We start from the raw sequence: 20,134 nt of genomic DNA, 5'->3' as shown, positions 1-20,134 counted from the left end.
GATTGACTGTTTATTAAAAAGTTGTCTTTGAAGCCTACTTATGGTCTCCTCATTTTAGTAACTGTTTCTAAATTATTAATAATAATAATAATAATAATCCAAGAATGAAGTCCAAAGGAGCTTTTGAATCAAGTACACTATCTTATACAACCCACAGAACAAATGGTAATTTTACTGTGTGCATGTGTGCATACAGAACTCATGTAAAATTAAGACCAAATTATTACTTTTTTGAACTATAAGAAGATACGCTAGATGCTTTGTTTGATATTGATTTAACCCACTCTTGCAATTAAGTATATTATGATAAACTGTACATTATGAATTTTAAAGTGTAAGCATAATGACTTGCAAGCATCCCATATACTAGCCTCACTCAAGAAACTTTCCATGAATGGGAGCTTTTTATAAGAAGAAAGTGCATTGCCCTTATTTCTTTAAAAAGTTATATTTTATACAGCTTTAATGCTAAAGCAAACAAGAATATGTGACCGTGCTGCATTTTTAAGAGTACACACCCTGCCTTAACTCCTTGAAAATGTATTACCAAAGCATTAGGTGCAGAGCAGTAGGTCCCCAGCTCAAAAACAATGTGAAGACATATTTTTAAAACTAGGGACTAGCTAAAGGGGTCACAGTCCTGCGATATTAACAATAGATCTCTTAACTATAAGCAAATGCTTGAAGGATACAGATGAGGGACAATTCTGAAATAAAATGTTTACAGTTAAATTCTACAGCCAGGAAGAGATAGGCTAAAGCCTAAAAGCTGCCACAACACAAAAGGATCAGTTTTCAAGAAAGCTGCACACCCGACTGTTACCATTTAGGCACCTAAATGAAGAACAATGGGGGCTGCTGGGTTCTGAGCTCTTTCAAGCATCTGGTCCAAATTCTTTCCTTCCATATGAATCAAAACAAATGTTTAGGCTACCAACTTTCCATTGCCCTTTCAGTTTAATGCCAGCTTTTCTAGCTTTTAAATTCCTTACTATAATAAAATGAATAAAACACTAACTTAGCAAAATGCCCAGTTAGGGACTATTTGCAATATTTTCTTTTTTATTAGTAGCAGACATAAAGTTTTTATAAAGTCATTGTAAAAGTATATCTTTCAAAACAATATCTTTTGGATCAAGATTTTTGGTTTAATATGTTTTAAAAAATATGAATCCATCTTATTTGGCTATCAAAAAGTGGTCATAGTTTAGCTCACAGATTTTAAAATAGAACAGACTGAAAATCAGCATAAAACAAAATACAGTAGCAGAAATGGTCAGAATATTACCAGCTAATTATTATTAGAAAACAAAAGGGAGATCACTTCATCGTGTGGCAGTAGAACATAAGGTGATGTGCCACACAACACTAAGGGAAGTTTTAAGGTGACACAATTCCTACTGCTCAGGACAACAGTGTCCATCCTATAGTGGTGCAGTGGCTAATCCTGGACCTGCAATTCTCTGCAAGAGTTTAGGATACATCATTGTGCCTGGATACATCCTAGGTGGATGAAAGATGTGCTAGGCAGTCATAAAACTTTGTATTTAAATGTTAGAGGGCAACTCTAACAGATAGACAGGCAAATACAACTAAGTGGCTGTGACTTGGGTCTGCAACCAAAACAAATTATATAGGAAATGCACAGTATTACCTGATAATACTAAACCTGGGAGGGGAATGTGCCATTCCCAGTCCCCTTCCCACCATGAGAAAATGTGTTCTACAAACATGAGCAAATTCAAACATTTTAGGAAAAGACTCTATTTAAAAACCAACTAATCAAATTTTGCAGGCTCATCACATTGAATACTGAAACCTTCAGTGCTTTCAAAGAGCTTCATGAACAGACAGACTCAAATGGACAAAAGTAAAGAGCAACTGGATATCTCATTTCAGTTTTACAACACACATAGAAGCATGGAAACAACAACCAGTGAAAACACCAAACCATGGATGGAAATTTGTCTTTTTTTTCTGACTAGAATGAAAGAAAGCTGCTTCAAGAAGCACATAAACAGAATTGGCAGAAAGCGTCTTGACTAATTTACATGAACTAATTTAATAAAATATGGAGTAAAGAAAGAAGCATAAAGTCAGTTTTCAGCTTTTCCTATACCTAATGAACATTTTCCTCATCACTTGCTCTTTTCCAAGCTATATTTAGGTTTAATGCTTCTACTGCTTTCTGATTCTTACATAAGTTATTTTCTATAAGTGATACTGTGCCAAACAGCCATTATGCCAAAGTTCCCTCTTACCCCTGTTTGTAGAAAGACTGTTCATTAAGAAAAGAAACCAAATAGATGAGAATTAATGACCTGAGGAATGAAGACTTGCCCCCCAAAACTAACTTATCTTGTGAATAAGGATGTGTGAGAATTGCCTCTTAGTTCTGGAGGATGAAGAGCAAGGGGTAATATTTAGGATTGTAGTAGAGCAGGAGGCAGGGCTCAGGAAAAGAAAATTTGGAGCATTTTAAGATGATTATCAGGCCAAAATTCCTGCAAGTGAGATTTATTACACAATGGAGTCTGTTTCCTGAGACTGCTAATGAAGGCAAGCTATTTTTTAAAGTCCAAATGAACATTTAATAAATTAGTACCACACTCACGAACCATATACATGACCCACTTTGTCATACTGAATTGAAAGAAATCAACCCACACTCAACCCTTTTAGTCTCTACTACCTCACTCCATCTGTCACTCATCAATAAAGGAATATAAATATGTATTTCTGTTTGGGGGACTGGGAGTACACTTTTCCCTACAAATAGGATTGCTCTGGGTAAATTATGTACAATTTTTTGCAAGATATTATTTCCTTCTTTTTCTACTTTTTATACCCGTACTGTGGTTTCTGTCCTTCCAACCATCCTTAGGTCCACATAGCTAGACATATAAGTTCTTTAAATTAATTATCTGGGGGTTGTTCAGCAACCATCCACTGTACCATCTGACCATCTGCCACGTTCTTTATACTGGAAATAAGGGCATCCTTAAGGGGCACTGCAGAATCTGAAGTTCCTTTCTTTTTTGGACCAGAGAAAGCTTAGGCTGGCATAGAGAACCACAGGCAAAGGGAGAGAAAGAGAGGGAGAGAAGGGTTGTTTTCTGCCCTCTGTGAAGGCTGGAAGTGAGATGAGGAAGGTAGTGATGAAAGTCAGTATGATTATGACAAAAAAAAAAAAAAAAAAAGCTTTCAGCTATGACAGTTTTGCAGCATTTCCTGAAGGGGGGCAGCCTCTTGATCCTTTTTAATATCCTTATTAGTCTCCAGTTCAAGAAGCGTGTGTGAGGACATGTTTAACTTCCATTGAAGTCAATGGTTCCTGAGCATATGCTCAAATTTTTTCGCAAATCAGGACTTTAATCTGTTCCTTATGTACATTTAGGATTACAGAGAAGTCTTCTGTTTTTGAAGTTGCTGGAAACATCAGCTTGCTGATGGGAGGTGGGGGAAGGGAGCAGGACTCCATCACTTCAGAATTCTGCAACTTTTTTGTTTAATATTTTCCTAATTTTGATCAGACAAGTATCTGTTTACCAGTTTTGGAAATATTCACACATACTGTCTATTAGATTCTAATGTGTGCTGCAGAAATGTGAGTTGCTGACACAACAGCCTTCTAGGATTGTATGAAAGTCACAAATACTAAGGTTACTGTTTTATTCCTCCCCCCTCAATATAGTTGATAGAATTCTTACAAAAAAATCAAAGAGATTTATCCCTAGTAAGGGGAAAGAAAAGTTGAGACAAAAGCTGTAAAACCGTCTCTGTACTAAACTGTAAATGCACCTCAATTCTGGCATTTAGTTCTTTTGGCTACTTCAGTCCTGGAACTGAATCCTCTTCACTGAGCTGAATGGTTACGCCAAACTGTATGGTGATTTTTGAGATATTTTTGGGAAAAAAGCCCACTGGATACTAGCCGGAAAGCAGCCAATCTTGTGATCTGATCCTCATGTGAATTTATGCCTCCAGAGTTCAGATATAATATCTTCTGTAATTTTGCCATGCACTCTATTCACTGATATTACACTGAAAATATATATGTATATATAATATATATATATCATGTAGATGTTGAAAATAACTGTAAATTGCCAAGCCCAAACATTCAAAAGGTATCAGCAAGACTCCTGTCCCTTCTCTTTTCTCTCCCTGCCTGTAGATCTCTCACCCTCCTCAAAGTGTTTTAAAAACACATTTAGGAACAAACTAGTACACTATAACCGTTAGTCCAGCCAAATCAAGAGGACTCATCCACATCTGCTGTTATTTTAGATTTGATACACACACATGTGCATACACACACTAGAAATGTATATACGTCTACTATACCAATTAAATTGAATTAAAAAATACATTTTACTACTTTCAAAATTCGTCTTACAGGAAACTAGAGTGAAAAGACAAATCGCCAACTACATTTAAAGAGTTTACAGGCCACTTCAAAAAATGACTTCATGTTCTTTGAAGCACGTTCCTTCTGGCACAATCTGTTATTAACTACAATCTTAGAATTAAAAATGACATTTTAAAGTGGTTAAACTCATTTTTTTCACCCAGTTGTCTTAGTATTCCCTTTTTATATAAGGCTCTGCTGACACTGACTACATCACTAGTATAAAATATTAACCATTGGCATCATCGTGCCTGGGTCATGCTTGATTTCTGCTACCGCCATTTGCAGAATCTGCTCTATGGTGTGCAAACTTATGAAGTAAAAACCTCAAGAGAAGAGAACACATGAAGTATCTTTTTATGTATTTAATTATTTTTAAATTTCAGCCTTTTAAAGTTTTCTTATACACCATAAATGCAGAGAAAATCTATGATTGACCAACAGTTAACCAAAGTATGTTCCCAGTAAAACAACTGATGGTTTGGGGCCAGTGAGTTAATGGCACAACATTGCTTCTGAACGTTTCTTTCATTAATGTGAGCTGTACCACAGAAAGAGTGTAAATGGGCAGAGGATGAACACACTTAGGGTACTGAAAAGAAAACATTTAAGAAGACAATCTTGAATGCGATAAGAGAACAGAAGCATTAGAGAACAGAAGTATCCTGTGAGCAGGAGTTAGGCAAAGCATTGCAGAGAAATTGCTTGTACTGAGATAGTACAAGCTGGCACCAGAAGAATGATTCTAGGAAGAGAATTTCAGAAGGGCATGATTAAAATGTAGGATCATTTGATCAGTTTTGGTTTTGGCAGGGGTAAAGGAGGAGTCCAGAACATCAGGGCAGAAGAACAGAATTCAGTTTCTGCTTTATGGTGTAAGAGTCATCTGCAAAACAATATGAAAACACATTGGAGAGAGAGATTTATAAAAACAAATTGCAAGCTCAAGTGGCAAAATGATCTCCAAAACCATAGCTCTCACTCAGTTCTGAACAAGAAGTAGCCCATGGCTCCCCACCCCATTTTGAGGAAGCCAAGGACAATGTTGTCTTGTCCCTGTAAAAAAGTACTTTGTGACTGCCCCCAGGTCTGGGCTGTGAGCATTTTTTCCATATGTGTGTACATTCTTGCCCTGGAGGGAAAGGAAACACTGTCCTCTTTCACAGAGAAACCAGCTTTAACTTCATAAAGCTAATTTTTACGCTTTAAGGAGACGAGGGAAATAGGAGACATTAAATGAAATGACAGTGAAGGTAAAAAGGCAAATTCATGAAACCTCCTTTATCTGCTTGTTGTGCAATACACTACACATTCCCTGAAACTGCTTCATCCCAGCCTTTCTTAAACTTGCAGAAATGTTATTCCAGAAGTATTTAGAGACTATGTGTGTGTGTGTGTCTGTGTGTGTCCCTGGTAACTTCTGAACAAGTAAGGTTCCGTGCACATGGACACCTCACGTAAGAGCAGTGTTTCTTACATTTCTAGTTCAGTGTAGATTTCACCTCTGCCTTTTGAAGTAAGACTGCTGATGTATTAACATGGTCCTTTTACTTAATAAACCAGCAATAACATGCAGCCAGACTACACTATACGGGCAGCATCAAGCTTTCCATTTATCTACATAATCAAGTCAACCATGTGTTTCAAGGTTAACATGGATGCAGCTTTTAGTTTGTATGTGTGTGAATTAAGACTACCAATTAGTTGTGGAAACATGCTTGAAAAACACAAAGCAAGCCAGAGCCTCCATAAATAATATTTTTATGGTATCTACCCATATGTTGTGTAACTACAAACATGTCTTAGCTGCACACCATCGAGCCAAAAGAATTAATGACAGAGTAGCAACCGACACGCCTTGTGCTTAAGTTTTTGAATATTACACTGTTAATTCCAACAGAATTAACTTAGTTAAGTAAGCTAAGTAACATAAGCTTTGACAGGGTTAGAGTATCACTACACATTTATATACATATATTATAAAGAACTCCGTCTGGTAAACAGTGAGGGACTTGTGCAGGAGGAAGGAAACGGCATTCCTAAGAACTTTGAAGGACTGGATCTATCTGTAAGTTATAGTTCATAAAATATACTTCAAAATGGCTCCGTTTAGCCTCTGTACTTAAAACACAAAATCTCTATCCAAAAAGAAAACAAAAAAAAGTGTTTGTTTGGGTGTCATGTCTGGCAAAGCTTTCCTGACATGTTTGCAAATACAAAAATGTTAAATCCATGATATTTCTCATGCCAGCAGGCTACAAACTCAATTGGTGCCTTCTCCACACATCTAAATTTCAGTTTGGAAACAGTGAAATAAAGATAACTTTACAAGGTTCAAATACTGCTAGATTTCTGTATTAAAGCAATAAAGCTGTTTGCCTCATAAAATTGTAGCAATGTATTGAAGTGTAAAAAGAGACGGGGTCAGAACAAGTGAAAGAAAAAAATTAAAACACAAAGCTAAGCCAAACCTACAGGAAAGTTTGGCTGCATATTTCTTCAGAATTTAAACCAACCTAAAATATTTGCACTCTTTTTCTCCTGTGTTTGTTCATATCATTTTTTTCTTTTAATTTATAATTGAAATAGTTCTATTTACTACTTTTAATAATAATGCATTATTTCATAAAAGCAAACACTATGGACAGAATAGTCCCGCTCTTTATTGGCCCAATAATAGGACTGATTAGAAAATCATGTAAATAAAAGTGGTAATAATACGAGAAAATATAATGCTGCAGATTTGCATTGCCTTGTGGACAGCTGCTAACGAAGCCTCTTATTTTCATCTGACTCTGCTCCACTGATCCATAACTGGCTTATCTTGCCTTGCCTAACAAACTAACATTACCTAAAAGTACAGTTTTATTTAGCAGATCACTGTGGTTTGTAAATTACTGTATCTTACTAGATGTAAGTACATCTTATTAGTGCATCTTACAGTACATTTTATTAGATGTACTGTAAATTACTTCTAATGGAAATCTGGAAAAAGGTGACATTTTTTGTTTTGCAATAAAGTGAGCATTCTTTCTGCAAGCATAAATGGAGATTGAAAGGATGTGCAGGCACACTCCTTCAGAAACATACATCTTTAAAAAATAAAAACAAAAAAGGAGAGAGAGGGACAGAGAGAGACGGGGGGGGGGGGAGCTGGGGGTGAGACCATTAGTATTTATTGTTCTAATGTCCTTAGGAACACAGAGAACTTAGTACACAGCTGGTGCTTGAGGTCATTGTGGTACTCCCAAAACAAGAATATAGGGGAAAAAATAAAAAGGAAAAAAATAAAAATAAACTTATACTACTATGTCACTTAAGTGAATTGCATGCAGTTAGTAACCCCAAAGCGCAAACGGCTTGCAACATTCTCAGTGCTCCCTAAATCCGTGCAAGGTGAGAGTGCTAATCACTTCACAGACTATTAGATTTTAAAGTCTAGTTCAAAAAATATCAGTTTGAAAGGAGTAAATATGCCTTAACCCACATTAGACTGCTGTTTTCTTCTGACAGAAAATGTTGTTTGGCATTGTAAACACAAGGCTTTATATCGTGTCTTCAAGCGGTCAACATATCCACAGCCACATAGTCTTCCATTCACACCATTTTTACCAGCTCAGCATACCAAAGACTCAAAAAATATGTCATTGTATAGTTTACCAAAGCATCTCACTTCAGTTTTTTCTTAAAAAGTTAAACAAGTTGATATTTTTGAGAATTTGGGAGATATTTAGTCACTGTCCCTATCATTCTTTTTACAGTAAAAAGCACATTTTAACAAGTAGGTTTCACTTTTTCAAAAGCAAAGGAATGGGGCCTACAGCATTCCAGTATTCTACACCAGCTGGAAGAAAATTAAAGGCTTGAAAAGCAACTGAGACCCACATGCCGGACAAGCTTCACTCACCCTGCAGAACCCCCTTCCTTCCAAAGAAGCCCCTGTGCACATTCACCATACACTGCACTCCTCTAGGATATGCCATTTTTTGTTTGGCAGGTAGAAAACCCCACTGTTCACTCCACTCGCTTCACAGTTATACTGTCAGTCCACATATGTCCAACAGATTTTTAGTATCTATATTTAGAAGGGCCAAAGTAGGAAACCATTTTTTTTTTTATCCTGCTTGGTAAATTTGAGTGACTAATGCCCCCAGTTCAATGAAACATGTAAACATCCACCTAACTTCATGTGTGTTTGTATCAATGCAATGCAAGTACACCTGATGTGAAGCCCTGGCTCCTATCAGGAGTTAGTTTCAATGTCAGTACACACAGATTTTTATTCATCTCCCAACATCCAAAATTAAACGCATACTGGCATTGCAGTCAAAGAATTAAAATTCATAATAGTGGCAAAGGACTCTGAAATGCATCTAACACAATTTATGTACAGCAGCATTTGTTTGGGCTCACTTGTTAAAAATAAAAAAATATATAAAGTTGTTATAGATCTAAGAGAATGCAGAAGGAAGAAGGACCTTTAAAAGCTTGCCGTAATCTGTTTCAGTTTTAGTTTTTCATATCCTATTTGCTATAAAATAATGTTCAATCAACCAATTTTTCTCTAGTACAAGAAACAGTTTTATAAAAAAGAGGAAAGGGAAAGAAAAGGAAGAAAAGGAAGAAAACGAAGAAGAAGGAAGGAAGGAAGGAAGGAAGGAAGGAAGGAAGGAAGGAAGGAAGGAAGGAAGGAAGGAAGGAAGGAAGGAAGGAAGGAAGGAAGGAAGGAAGGAAGGAAGGAAGAGAGAGAAAGAAAAAGAAAAAGAAAGAAAGAAAGAAAGAAAGAAAGAGAGAGAAAGAGAGAAAGAGAGAAAGAGAGAAAGAGAGAAAGAGAGAAAGAGAGAAAGAGAGAAAGAGAGAAAGAGAGAAAGAGAGAAAGAAAGAAAGAAAGAAAGAAAGAAAGAAAGAAAGAAAGAAAGAAAGAAAGAAAGAAAGAAAGAAAAAGAAAGAAAGAAAGAAAGAAAGAAAGAAAGAAAGAAAGAAAGAAAGAAAGAAAGAAAGAAAGAAAAAGAAAAAGAATGAAAGAAAGAAAGAAAGAAAGAAAGAAAGAAAGAAAGAAAGAAAGAAAGAAAGAAAGAAAGAAAGAAAGAAAAAGAAAAAGGAAGGAAGGAAGAAAAAGAAAGGAAGGAAGGAAGGAAGGAAGGAAGGAAGGAAGGAAGGAAGGAAGGAAGGAAGGAAGGAAGGAAGGAAGGAAGGAAGGAAGGAAGGAAAGGAAGGAAGGAAGGAAGGAAGGAAGGAAGAAAAAGAAAGGAAGGAAGGAAGGAAGGAAGGAAGGAAGGAAGGAAGGAAGGAAGGAAGGAAGGAAGGAAGGAAGGAAGGAAGGAAGGAAGGAAGGAAGGAAGGAAGGAAGGAAGGAAGGAAGGAAGGATTACTTGGCTTCCAGTTAAGGTTTCATAATTCACTGGATTTTATTGGTTTAGTAAAACTGTGCTCTTCCATTATAAATGAAAGATTTGCCTCATTCCTTTCAGACTTGTTTCTTTTGCTGTTTAGTCAATTATTATATTTCATTTGTTGAAAAGAAAGATAAAAGGAAACATAAGTTCAAATACAAACTTCTCTTTCAAGCAAGTATTATGTTTTCATGTATGTTTTCTTCTGTTCATGCATTTTAAGGGCCCGTATTTCTATCATTGCAAGGCTTGTTCAAACACAAGTAATTTTCAATGCAAAGTTTAGACTGTTGTTTTTTTCTAGGTGATTAGCAAATGGGTCCAGTGATTTCAGATAGTGTAGTACTGGATTATTTCATTCACCATTAAACAACAAAATACTAAATAGCCAGTTTCCAAATGTGATTTCTGATTTTTCTTCTGATATACAATCACATTCTTATTTAATATGCATGGTAATATGCATGACTTCCAGTCAAATAACTGTCCCCTAAAATTATTTGTAAAATTCAGGATTCTGTATGAAAAGTAAGCCCATGTTCCAAATAGGAGGTATGTTACTGTCTTCTATAGGTACAAGATCTCAAAATGAAGGGCATCCTCCCTAATCAACAATGAATGTTGCACCTTTAATATCACTTATGTTAACATTAGTAGATTTTTGACAGCCCAAGATGTTTATTTGAACATTTAGAAGCAGCTCCTCGTGTATGGCAACATTGTCTACTATTTTGTCTCATTACATAAATGATTTTTTTCTTCTCTACATCACTCAGTGAATGCTAGGATATAACAACGTAACTCTCTGCAAGTGATGTTACATATACATATATTTAATAGTAAAGATTGAACAACATCACCTTGATTTAAATTTAATTTTTTATCTATAAAAGTATTATTTTAAATGGATATAGACTAAGTGAACTTCTCAAAGAGCACATATTTTGTAATATATTAATAAGAACAACAAATGTATTTCCACCCCACTAGAAACCTAAGACCCATGGCAACAGTCTTTTTTTTTTTTTTTTTAATTAACATTCATTTGTTCTGTTTGCCTCTGTTCTTGGAAGCACATACCACATAGTTGATCACAAAAAGCATAAGCACCAGCACAACTAACTGGTCTACCTCCTCCACCCAAGCTAAATTAAATTTATCACACACATCTTAAAGTGTGGCCCTACAAAAATCAGCGGGAGTTTTGTCATCAGTTTCTTCCAAGGGGAAATTTCACTTAGCATAAATAACTTACTTCAGTAACTTTTTTTTTTTTTGATTCATATACTTCAGATACATACAGAAATGGACTGTGTACATCCACCATAATCCCATCAGGCTATTTTTGAATTCATAGAATACAGCAGAAAAGTAGCCGTCTAGGCATCAGAGACCCCAGATACAGACCCCAGAAGTAAAATGACGTCTTGCTACGCACACCTATGCAGCCACAGCAAACTTGTGCTGGTAAAGGTGATGTCAGTGACTGCTGAGTAAAGGAAAGAAAGCTTTTTCTGTGAGGTGGCTATCCCCCGTGTTGCTCGTAGCTGTACCCTGCCACCAGCAGTACTTTAGAAATGATGATGCAGACCTGTAAGTCTTTAAAGCCTCCTAAAAAAAGCGTGCACACACACTCAGAAGTATTTTTGTTAATAAAAGCTTGCAGTACTTAACAAATGGAAGGAAAGTACTGGCATTTACATTGTATAGACTGGGGAAATAGACATAAAAGGATAGGGCACAGGATCGAGACAGGTCCGAAGGCTAGGTTCAGTGCCCAGCTGTGGACTGATGTAATGAAGTAGTTTCAAGCACCATTTATCAAACTTCTTTAACACCACACTATTTTAGTTAGAAACCTTATTAGTGACATGTGTAAGCATTTATATTTTTAAAATATGACTTTCCTTTCAAGTGGCATTCTTAAACGTATTAGAACAAGGACAGAATAGGAAAAAAATAATAAGAAGAAAAGGATTGAACCCAACTCCACCAATACTGCATTTAACTGATGGATTTAAATTTCATGGATGTAGTGGATGAAACCAGATATAGTTTGCTTCCTTTTCATAGCCCAGCAAAACTTCCTGGGTAGAATACATTTCACTACTGAAAGAAACATGCTACAGTGACCATTCATGCTGTCATGTAGCATCGCATTTGCAGAAAGCAATAATCGTGTGAGCAATATCAGTTTATTACCGGACAGCAGCAAAGATAATGTTGCCACCTTCCCTTAAATTTCTAGACACAGAAACCAGTCCAACTCTTGAGAACTTCAAAGCTACAGCATGTTGAGTCATCACATCACTAAAGAATGAATGTTTACAAATGGCAAACTGTATGCAGATTAACAGTCTCAATTAAAAACAATTTATTAAATAATTAGTACATCTGAAAAGGGAAACAAGTCTGAGAACAAACAAATGACAACACAAAAAAAATCCAGAATTTGATTACTTACTAAGCAAAATACTAGAGAAGCTACGCTAAACATGTTAGGTTAAATTTTGCCCTAGGGTGCTAAAATGAATGAAATTAAAATTCATTTCATGTATATATATAATGCTGAATTGGCAATGATCAAATTATCAGACAATCCTAATATTTTATCAGTAAATATTTGCAAGAATTAGAAAACATTGTACTTTCCCTACTATAAAACAATAGAATAAAAGTGTTAAAAAGTAAGTACAGTCATGATTTCTTGAATAAGATTTAGTGAAATTTTCAGTTCTCCAAACATTGCCATACCAATTGGATCATTAATACACGCGTGCATATCTCTTTCTGCATTTGGTTCTAGCACCACATTTCTTACTCATCCAGAGCCCTCAGTGACTTTGCTTTGAAGACTGGGATGCTTGACATTGCTTAATACCAAATAATAAAAGAATAACATGAAGTTATATTTTTGTGCCAAAGATTCAAACCAGAGTAGCAGCATTAAGCTCCAATGGCTTAAAAAACCTTCAGCACTTAAGTAGTTGCACTAGAGTCAATAGAATGTCTCACAAAAAAATATTTGTGCTCCAGTGAACTGCTAGATTGAGACCCAGATGTTTCTAAAGGTGAGGGGGGAGTGTAAATCCTACTGAATAATATATACAAACAGACAGAAATATATAATTAGAGGCCATACTTATTTCTGTCCACACAAAATTACTTTGGCTATGGGCAAGAATTTCTGTGAATATGTCAGTAGAATAGGGATTTAAATTTTTACAGTTCTAGAAAAATTATTGATTGTATTTCTTGAGAGCAACATGAATATATTGCAAATTTTCATCAGTTACACGATCCAGCAAGTACCACCACTATTGTAGCCCAATGTTTGCTAAGCAAGCAGCCTTATTAATTTTCTCCTAGAAAAATCACTAGGATAGCTGATTACTATTCACCAAATTGGAATTTGCTTCATTTATGAAATCTATAGTTTGGGGTTTGTTGTTTTTGTGTTTTGTTTTGTTTTGTTTTATAATGGCAAGTGGCACTTTTGATACTGGATACCAAACAAATTAACTCTTTCCAGAAAAACTGTGCTTTATTATGTATTTTTTCCTGCTTCCGTTTACAACCATGCTGAAAAGTACAGACACATTGATGAATCAGTTACACAGTTCTTTTTGACTACAAGTGTGCAGCTCATTTTTCTTATTGATGTGTTTCAGAAACCAATCAAAAGTCCTCAAAACCAATGATTTCAGAGTATTTATAATCATTTATCAAAATGACCCGTTTTTCAGAGACCCTTTCAAACAACTATATATGATTTATGATATTTAGATGTGCTTAAAATAAATTCTCTGGAGATGTAACTTTTACTGCTTGCTTGCTGAAAATAGGAAGGTTATAAAAGATGTTAAAACACTGGAGAAAAAGTATTGTTTACTTTTCATGTGATTTGTCAATGGAAAAAAAAAAAAAAAAACCAGCAGAACAGCTATTGAAACACTGGAATCCTGAAATGTTTTTGTACGTTTAACAGCAATGTTTCTACGTGATATTATTGTAAATACAGTCAAAAATATGAATAGATGTTATTACCTACTAGCCTTTCATTGGAAAACTATGCCATATAGAAATATTTTTCTATGTCAAACTGACTAAATAAATAAATAAATAAAATTGTGCGTGGGGGTGTGTTTAATTACATTATACTTTAACTTACTGGAATCAAATTTATTTTTAACATATATTTATCTGTCACGATATACATGTTTGGATAGTTGTAGTTCTTAAAAGAACTCTTTTAATGGTATTCACCCACTCCCTAATCTTTTCAGCTTAGTACTATTTTTTTATTTCCATAGCATTTTAGGTTTCCTTAAGACTACCACATTCACTTTCTTTTCATATTTCTCCATAAACTTAAATTACATTTCTATATGGGCTTTTCTTCTGAGTGGAGTTTTCTTAAAACTTGGACTGAAGTAAGCCAACTGAGACCATTGTAGTATTAATTTTGCATCTGATGTTTTCTGTATCTTCTGAGAATCAAAACCTACTCAAAATAAAATAAAATAATAAAATAATTAAAATAGAATGGCCTCAAAAGTCATGGGCAACTAATATGAAGGGGAAAAATTAAAAAACTCCAAAATATTCCGTAAAAAACAACGCATACCACAAAGTAACAATGCGCTCCAAGTATGTTTTTTATGCACTCAACATGGTTTTCATCCGCACCTCTTTAGCACACAGATAATCCTGACTATTAGTGCATTTTAAAATAAGTGTATTTGCAACCTATCCTCAGATTTGCTATCGTCTCTTTCCTCCTACATCCTTGCCATAATGAGAGCTGAATTAGGAAGGCAAGCTTGCAGACGACATTGTTCACTGCAAAATGCAAACGTCTACATATCTGAGTGCATCCCTCCCCAGCTCGTCTGCATGTTTACTAACCCACTGCTGGGCCTACGCAGGTTGAAAGGAATGTCCTCAAGATAATGAGAGAGTGACTACAGAACACGGAGACCCCGACAGCTGTAGTGTACAGGAGTTGATAGCTAAGTAAGCAGCATTTCCCAGTCCTTTGTAACAAGAACAGCTGGCAATTTCACCCTGTTCTGTAGCAGCCTACTCAATATCTTCAACGGGTACTTCCCGAACTGCTTAAAACCTGGGTTAGAGCAAAAGAAAACTGTAAGTCAGACAGCTTATATAAAGCTACTACAAAAGCACATCTCACCTTGCTTCCTTGATCCCAAACAAAAAGTATAACAAAGCACAGCACAAACATTGTCTCTATCTTCGCATTCCCTGCAATACGTGAATTTCAGGGAAAAAGAGCAAGCACGGGAACAAACACACAGCCCATCATCCAAAATCTTTTTCATTGTTAAAAAAATTACATTTCCGCCATCCTAACAAAAAAGCAAAAATGGGCACCTCTTACCATAAATATTCACAGCATCTATATGGCTAAGCAACAGTTATTAATTTGGGATATAAATGATACGAGTATTATTCGCGTTTCACTCTTTCTTTAAACTACCCATAAACTCAGTTTTATGAATCAACATTCCTGATCAACATTCAGGAGTGAAAGCAAAGTACTGCAAGAAAGGGGCAGCCTAAGGTTAATTCATTTTTGAAATATGGAAGAGATTCAGTGCTCAAGAAGTCACTGGACATTCTGTGGCTCTATGTGATTATGCTTGAGAAGAGGAAATATATCTGTAAATAAGCAGAAGCATTAATAATTGTCTCAGAATGCTAGCACTGAAACTTAAACAGTCTCTCTTTGCTTCTTAGTTATTTACTGTTAAGGATTTTACACAAATGCCTATTGAAGTAGTTGCAAGTGGGATGAATCTGTCTCCAAAATGTGAGGAGGGAGTGGATGAAATTCTTTAAAATATGGCAATTTGTTTAAAAAGCAGATTAGTGAGAAATAAAGGGTTTGATTTTATGACAAATGAGGGGCAATTATTGACTACAAATACAGAACTGCAGTGACATAAAATTAGTTCTTGCTGCCATGCATTAAGAGGACATTAAATATCTAGCATGAGCGTTCAGGATTAATAAAGGGGTGGGGTTAAATATTCAGTCCAAAATTCAGTCTTTTCCTGAAGAAAAAACAAAGATACTACAGATACCCCATTGTTGTCAAAAGATGCCTATTTTCAGTTCAAGGGATTCCTAATTGTGTGAATAGACATAATATACTTTTTCTTATTGGAAGGGAGGAAACAATAGTTACCTGCCTTGAGCTTCAGAAAGTCTTAGAAAGTGAGGTTCGTAGTACAGTGCAATGTAAGCATAATCATGACTAGAGGCTCCAGCTCTTGTCCACTAAATCCAATGGAAGGCTCCAGTCAATTCAGGGTAAGGTCTGTGACATTTCCCACTGTTTTTTCGGTTTGCATTGCAAAACTAAATAAACAGAAACCCATACAGATACTTCCCTGACGGTGAAAGGGACCCATTTCCTTCTTTTTCCTTCAGCTTTAAATACACTGACAAATACAATAAATCCTTACACTAACTGGCATCCAGTTCTTTTCAGTAGCATTGGGGATGCAAGTTTTAGTATTCCTTATATGCCTCACAAAATCCAAGAGTTCATTTTATTTCATACAATGTAATGAAGATGCAATGATAGAGCTCGCCACCAGTGTTCGACAAAATACGGCTTTTAATCTTGGAAGTTTTCAGCCCAGCTACATAAGATAAAACCCAGTTAAGCCCATCCTGAATTACTGTAAATATTTATTAATGTAATGGACAGTGATCAAAGCAATAGCATCCTCCAGGGTTAATTTTTAAAATAATTTTTATTGCTTACCACTTTACCAAACTCACAACATTTCAAGTGAAAAAGGTCACAGTTTCTATAGTGAACTTTGTAACTGTCTGGAGCAGCTTTTCACTTTCTCTTCCTTGATAACAAATGGTTTGCTACGCCCGCTCTTGAGTTTTCAAAATGTTGAGTCCTCTCTTTTTCAAGTGCCTACTGCCTGTCTCGGTATATTTTTGATGACCTTTCAGTTTATGTGTGCTCTGACGGAAGTGCCATCAATCGCATCGCCTTCGCGGAGTGTCTTTTGTCAGAGCGGGACTTTGACAGGCTTCGCTGTTTTAGAAGCAGGGATTATATCAAGGTTTTTGCATGCTTAGAAAGGTTTTTGCACGCTTAGAGATGCAGACATCCTCCACCCCCCCTGGAATTATTAAGGGTCTACAGGGCTTCAGCTCGTCTTTAAGCAAGAATTGCAGTGTTTTATTTAAAAGTCAAACAGCTCCTTCCTTCCCTTCGCCCCCGGCACCACCAATTTGAAGTGAAGTAGCTTTCTGCAACTCCAACTCCCCCGTTTGCTTTACAGACCCCAGCGTTTGCCCATTCCACGCCGAGCACTTCATTGCGCGCACAGCCAACTCCTACAGGACAGCGAGGCACGAACTCTTGTCACGGAGCCCCGCTTCCCAGAGAGTTCCCAACCGTTGTGCAATCGCCTCGGAGCTGCCGGCAGCTCGGCGGGGAAGGGGCGGAGGGGAAGGAGAGCGCTGGGCTCCGAAGTTTGCAGCAGAAGCGGCGTACCGGGCAGGGGGAGGGGGGCGCGGGACCAGATGCTCAAATCCTCACCAAAACTACAACCGCTTCTCTCCTTGACTGTAGGAAACTCTCCCCACCACCACCACCGCCACCTTCGTTTCATGCTCTATCACGTGCTGGATTTTTCCTTTTTATTCCCCCCCACGCACCTCCCCAGCCCTAAGAAAGCTCGCTTTCGTGATGGACATCCCGAGAGCGCGGTTGAGGGAAGCAGCGAGCCAGCAGTCCGGTGGCACCGGGAGGCGAGAGCACCGCCGGGACCGTGCCGAGCCGAGCCGGGCCGAGCGGAGCCGGGACACCCGGGGCCCGGCAGCGCAGCTCCCCCCGACACCCGCCGCCCACCCCGCAGGGGAAAGCGTGAGCCGTTACCTGAGCTGTCGCTTTTCCTTTTGCCGGCCCTCTTCTCTGTTTCCACCGGGGACAGAGCCTGCCTGCCATAGTCCCCTGGCGCACACGCTGCCCCCGTGGGGGTGTTAGTGCCCAGGCTGGAAGAGTTTGAACACAGGACGGGGGGGCTGCTGCCCAGCTCCGGGGGTCCTCCTGAGTCGGGCTGAAGGCAGAGGCTGTGCCTGGCCGCGGCGGGAGGAGACGACATCTGAGGAATGTGCCAGTTCGTCTGCAAAGCCTGGTGCTGCTGTTGCTGGTGGTGGTGGTGGTGGTGATGGTGGTGGTGGTGGTGCCCCCTATGATGCTGGCTGGCAAACATGCCCTCCTCATTGGGGTATCCCGCTATTATGCAAGAGGAAGAAGAAGAAGACAGATCAGGGTAGGACATGTGGTCAGATCTTCCATGCAGGGCAAGAGAAGACTGGGAGAAAGGGTGCAAGCTCTGCGCAGTGGCATGGGGGCTGCGCAGGCAGCCAAAGAGTGTGTGATCCATGGCATGCAAGTCTCAGGTTCCAGGCAGGAGAGTTTAGGAAGGATCCAACTTCACCACCCTTTGTCAACTTTCACTGTAAACAGGTCGGGGTTGGGATTTTTTTTTCCAAAACGGCAACGACAGACTTTGCAGCAGGCAGCTGAGCTCAGATAATCCAGGTCTTTAGCCCTAGCGGCCAGTCTCCGCTGCATAAACACTCGGACCTAGATGAGCCTTTCTCAGAGCTGCTCAGATGTCAAGAAGTGGGAGAGGTTGAAGCCAATAGAAGGTGGTCCCAGAGAACTGCTCGAAGGGGGAAACGGCTCCGAGAGGTTATAAATACAGTAGTGTGTAATGTGAGCTGGGGGCTGGCTTAGCAACACAGCACTGACCACATGCAAACTCCCTCCAAAACGCCAGCGCCGTCCCCGCGCCGATCCGCTCCGTCAGCGGGCGGCAGCGCTGCGCACCCGCGCCCAGGGCGCCCGCGGCAGCGGCGGGGGGGGGGGCGGGGGCCGGCTCCATGGGGGCTCCGCGGGGGCACAGCCCGCCTCTCCCTCCCTGCCCGCGGGGAGCACGCCCCCCGTCCGCCTCCCCCACGGGCCGTCCCGGGGCCGCCCGCGCCCCCCCACGGGCGGGGAGAGGGCGAGGAGGGATGGAAGGGCCACCGGGTCACCGCCCGGGGTGCCACCGCGTGTGTCCCCCCCACACCCAGGGAAGAGGGGAGCGACAAAGAATTGAGGCACCTCCCGCGGGGCGAAGTGCGGGGCTCGCACGGCCCCTTCTCCCCGGGGGTGCAGGCAAGGCGCCTGGCTGCAGCCTCACCTGCGCGCCCGGCGCACCTGGGCGCTGCGCGGCCGGCTCCGTGCGCTGCCCCCGTGCTGCCCCCGCGCTGCCCCCGGGCCCCGCAGCGCGGACCCGGCCGCACGCACGCCCCCCGCACCCGGCCATGGGGGCCGCAGGCCGCCGACCCCCTGCGGCTGGGGCCGCAAGAAAATCGCCGGCGCTCAACGAGCCGCCAAATGTGGTCGGAGAAAGACAAGGCTCCTTTCTTGCCCCCTTCCCGTCCAAAAAAGCAGCCCGCCTAACTTCCCGTCGCTGTGTCTTCATTTGCTTCGTTGCGGACTTTAGTGTCTCAAGAGGGACAACCTAGAGAGCCTGGGTTTGGTTTATCTTTCTTTTCTTAATATGTCTGCATTGGAATTAACAGTAGCCACGAAGAAGGCTGTAAACTGGTTTAAATTAGGATAACGCGTTTCTTGATCGCTGACCAAAGAGGTGCCCACTGCCGTAACGCTGTGGTCTTTGGCCCTTCCTCCTCGCTCTACCTTCCTCCTCCTCCCTGAAAACCAAACTTAGGAGAAAAAAAAAAAAAAAAAGGAAAGAAAAAAAGAAAGAAAAAGAAAGAAAGAAAAAAGGCCATTGCGCTCATGCAATTTAAGTCTAAATTCTTGGGTCCATGTGCGAAAGATAAAATGAATTTGAATTGCTATTGGAAAAAATCAGGAATTGTATGAGATTTGCAAGAGCTAGTTTCTTAAACGGAAATTGAGTCCTATTTTGTGGGAAATTAGTTTTGCAGACTTTCTAAAAAAAAAAATCTAAAACTTTTGTTCAGCAGCTGCTCCACTTTTCCCTGCAGTTTCAGACTGAGCTGGAACCTGCAGCAGTCTTTCGACGGTAAGATTTTCCCCCCTTTTCTGACATCTAATGCTTTTTAAGAATTGTCTTTAGTTTTAACTGTAACAACGCGGTCTTTAAAAAGAGAGTTGCGTCCAAAGCAGAAGTTGCTGCCTCTGTGTACTGTTCAAAACTTGATATTTCTTCAGAATAAAGGAAATATACAGTTACAACACTGATGAAATATTTTGTGCTTTTCATTGTGTTTATCGTTTCAATATGTGCTC

The 20,134-nt window shown here is 39.2% G+C and overlaps 1 protein-coding gene and 1 long non-coding RNA gene across 6 annotated transcripts in view; one reads left to right on the top strand and one right to left on the bottom strand.

The window, feature by feature from the left end:
- The window catches only part of MEOX2 (mesenchyme homeobox 2), a 55,762-nt gene extending 37,245 nt beyond the window's left edge, over positions 1–18,517 (bottom strand). The window contains exon 1 of the mRNA XM_083824315.1: positions 17,738–18,517. Coding sequence (XP_083680441.1) covers positions 17,738–18,248 — 511 coding nt within the window. The 5' untranslated portion in view covers positions 18,249–18,517. The remainder of the gene's footprint in view (positions 1–17,737) is intronic.
- Positions 18,518–18,778: 261 nt separating this feature from the next.
- Positions 18,779–20,134, top strand: part of LOC310894337 — a 50,366-nt gene continuing 49,010 nt past the window's right edge. For all 5 annotated transcript variants that reach the window (XR_014579817.1, XR_014579818.1, XR_014579819.1 and 2 more), the window contains exon 1: positions 18,779–19,907. This is a non-coding gene — a long non-coding RNA (uncharacterized lncRNA). The remainder of the gene's footprint in view (positions 19,908–20,134) is intronic.

This window comes from Anser anser (assembly GCF_964211835.1).
Source record: "Anser anser genome assembly, chromosome: 2".
NCBI lineage: Eukaryota > Metazoa > Chordata > Aves > Anseriformes > Anatidae > Anser > Anser anser.
This window is presented reverse-complemented; position numbering and strand designations above follow the sequence as displayed.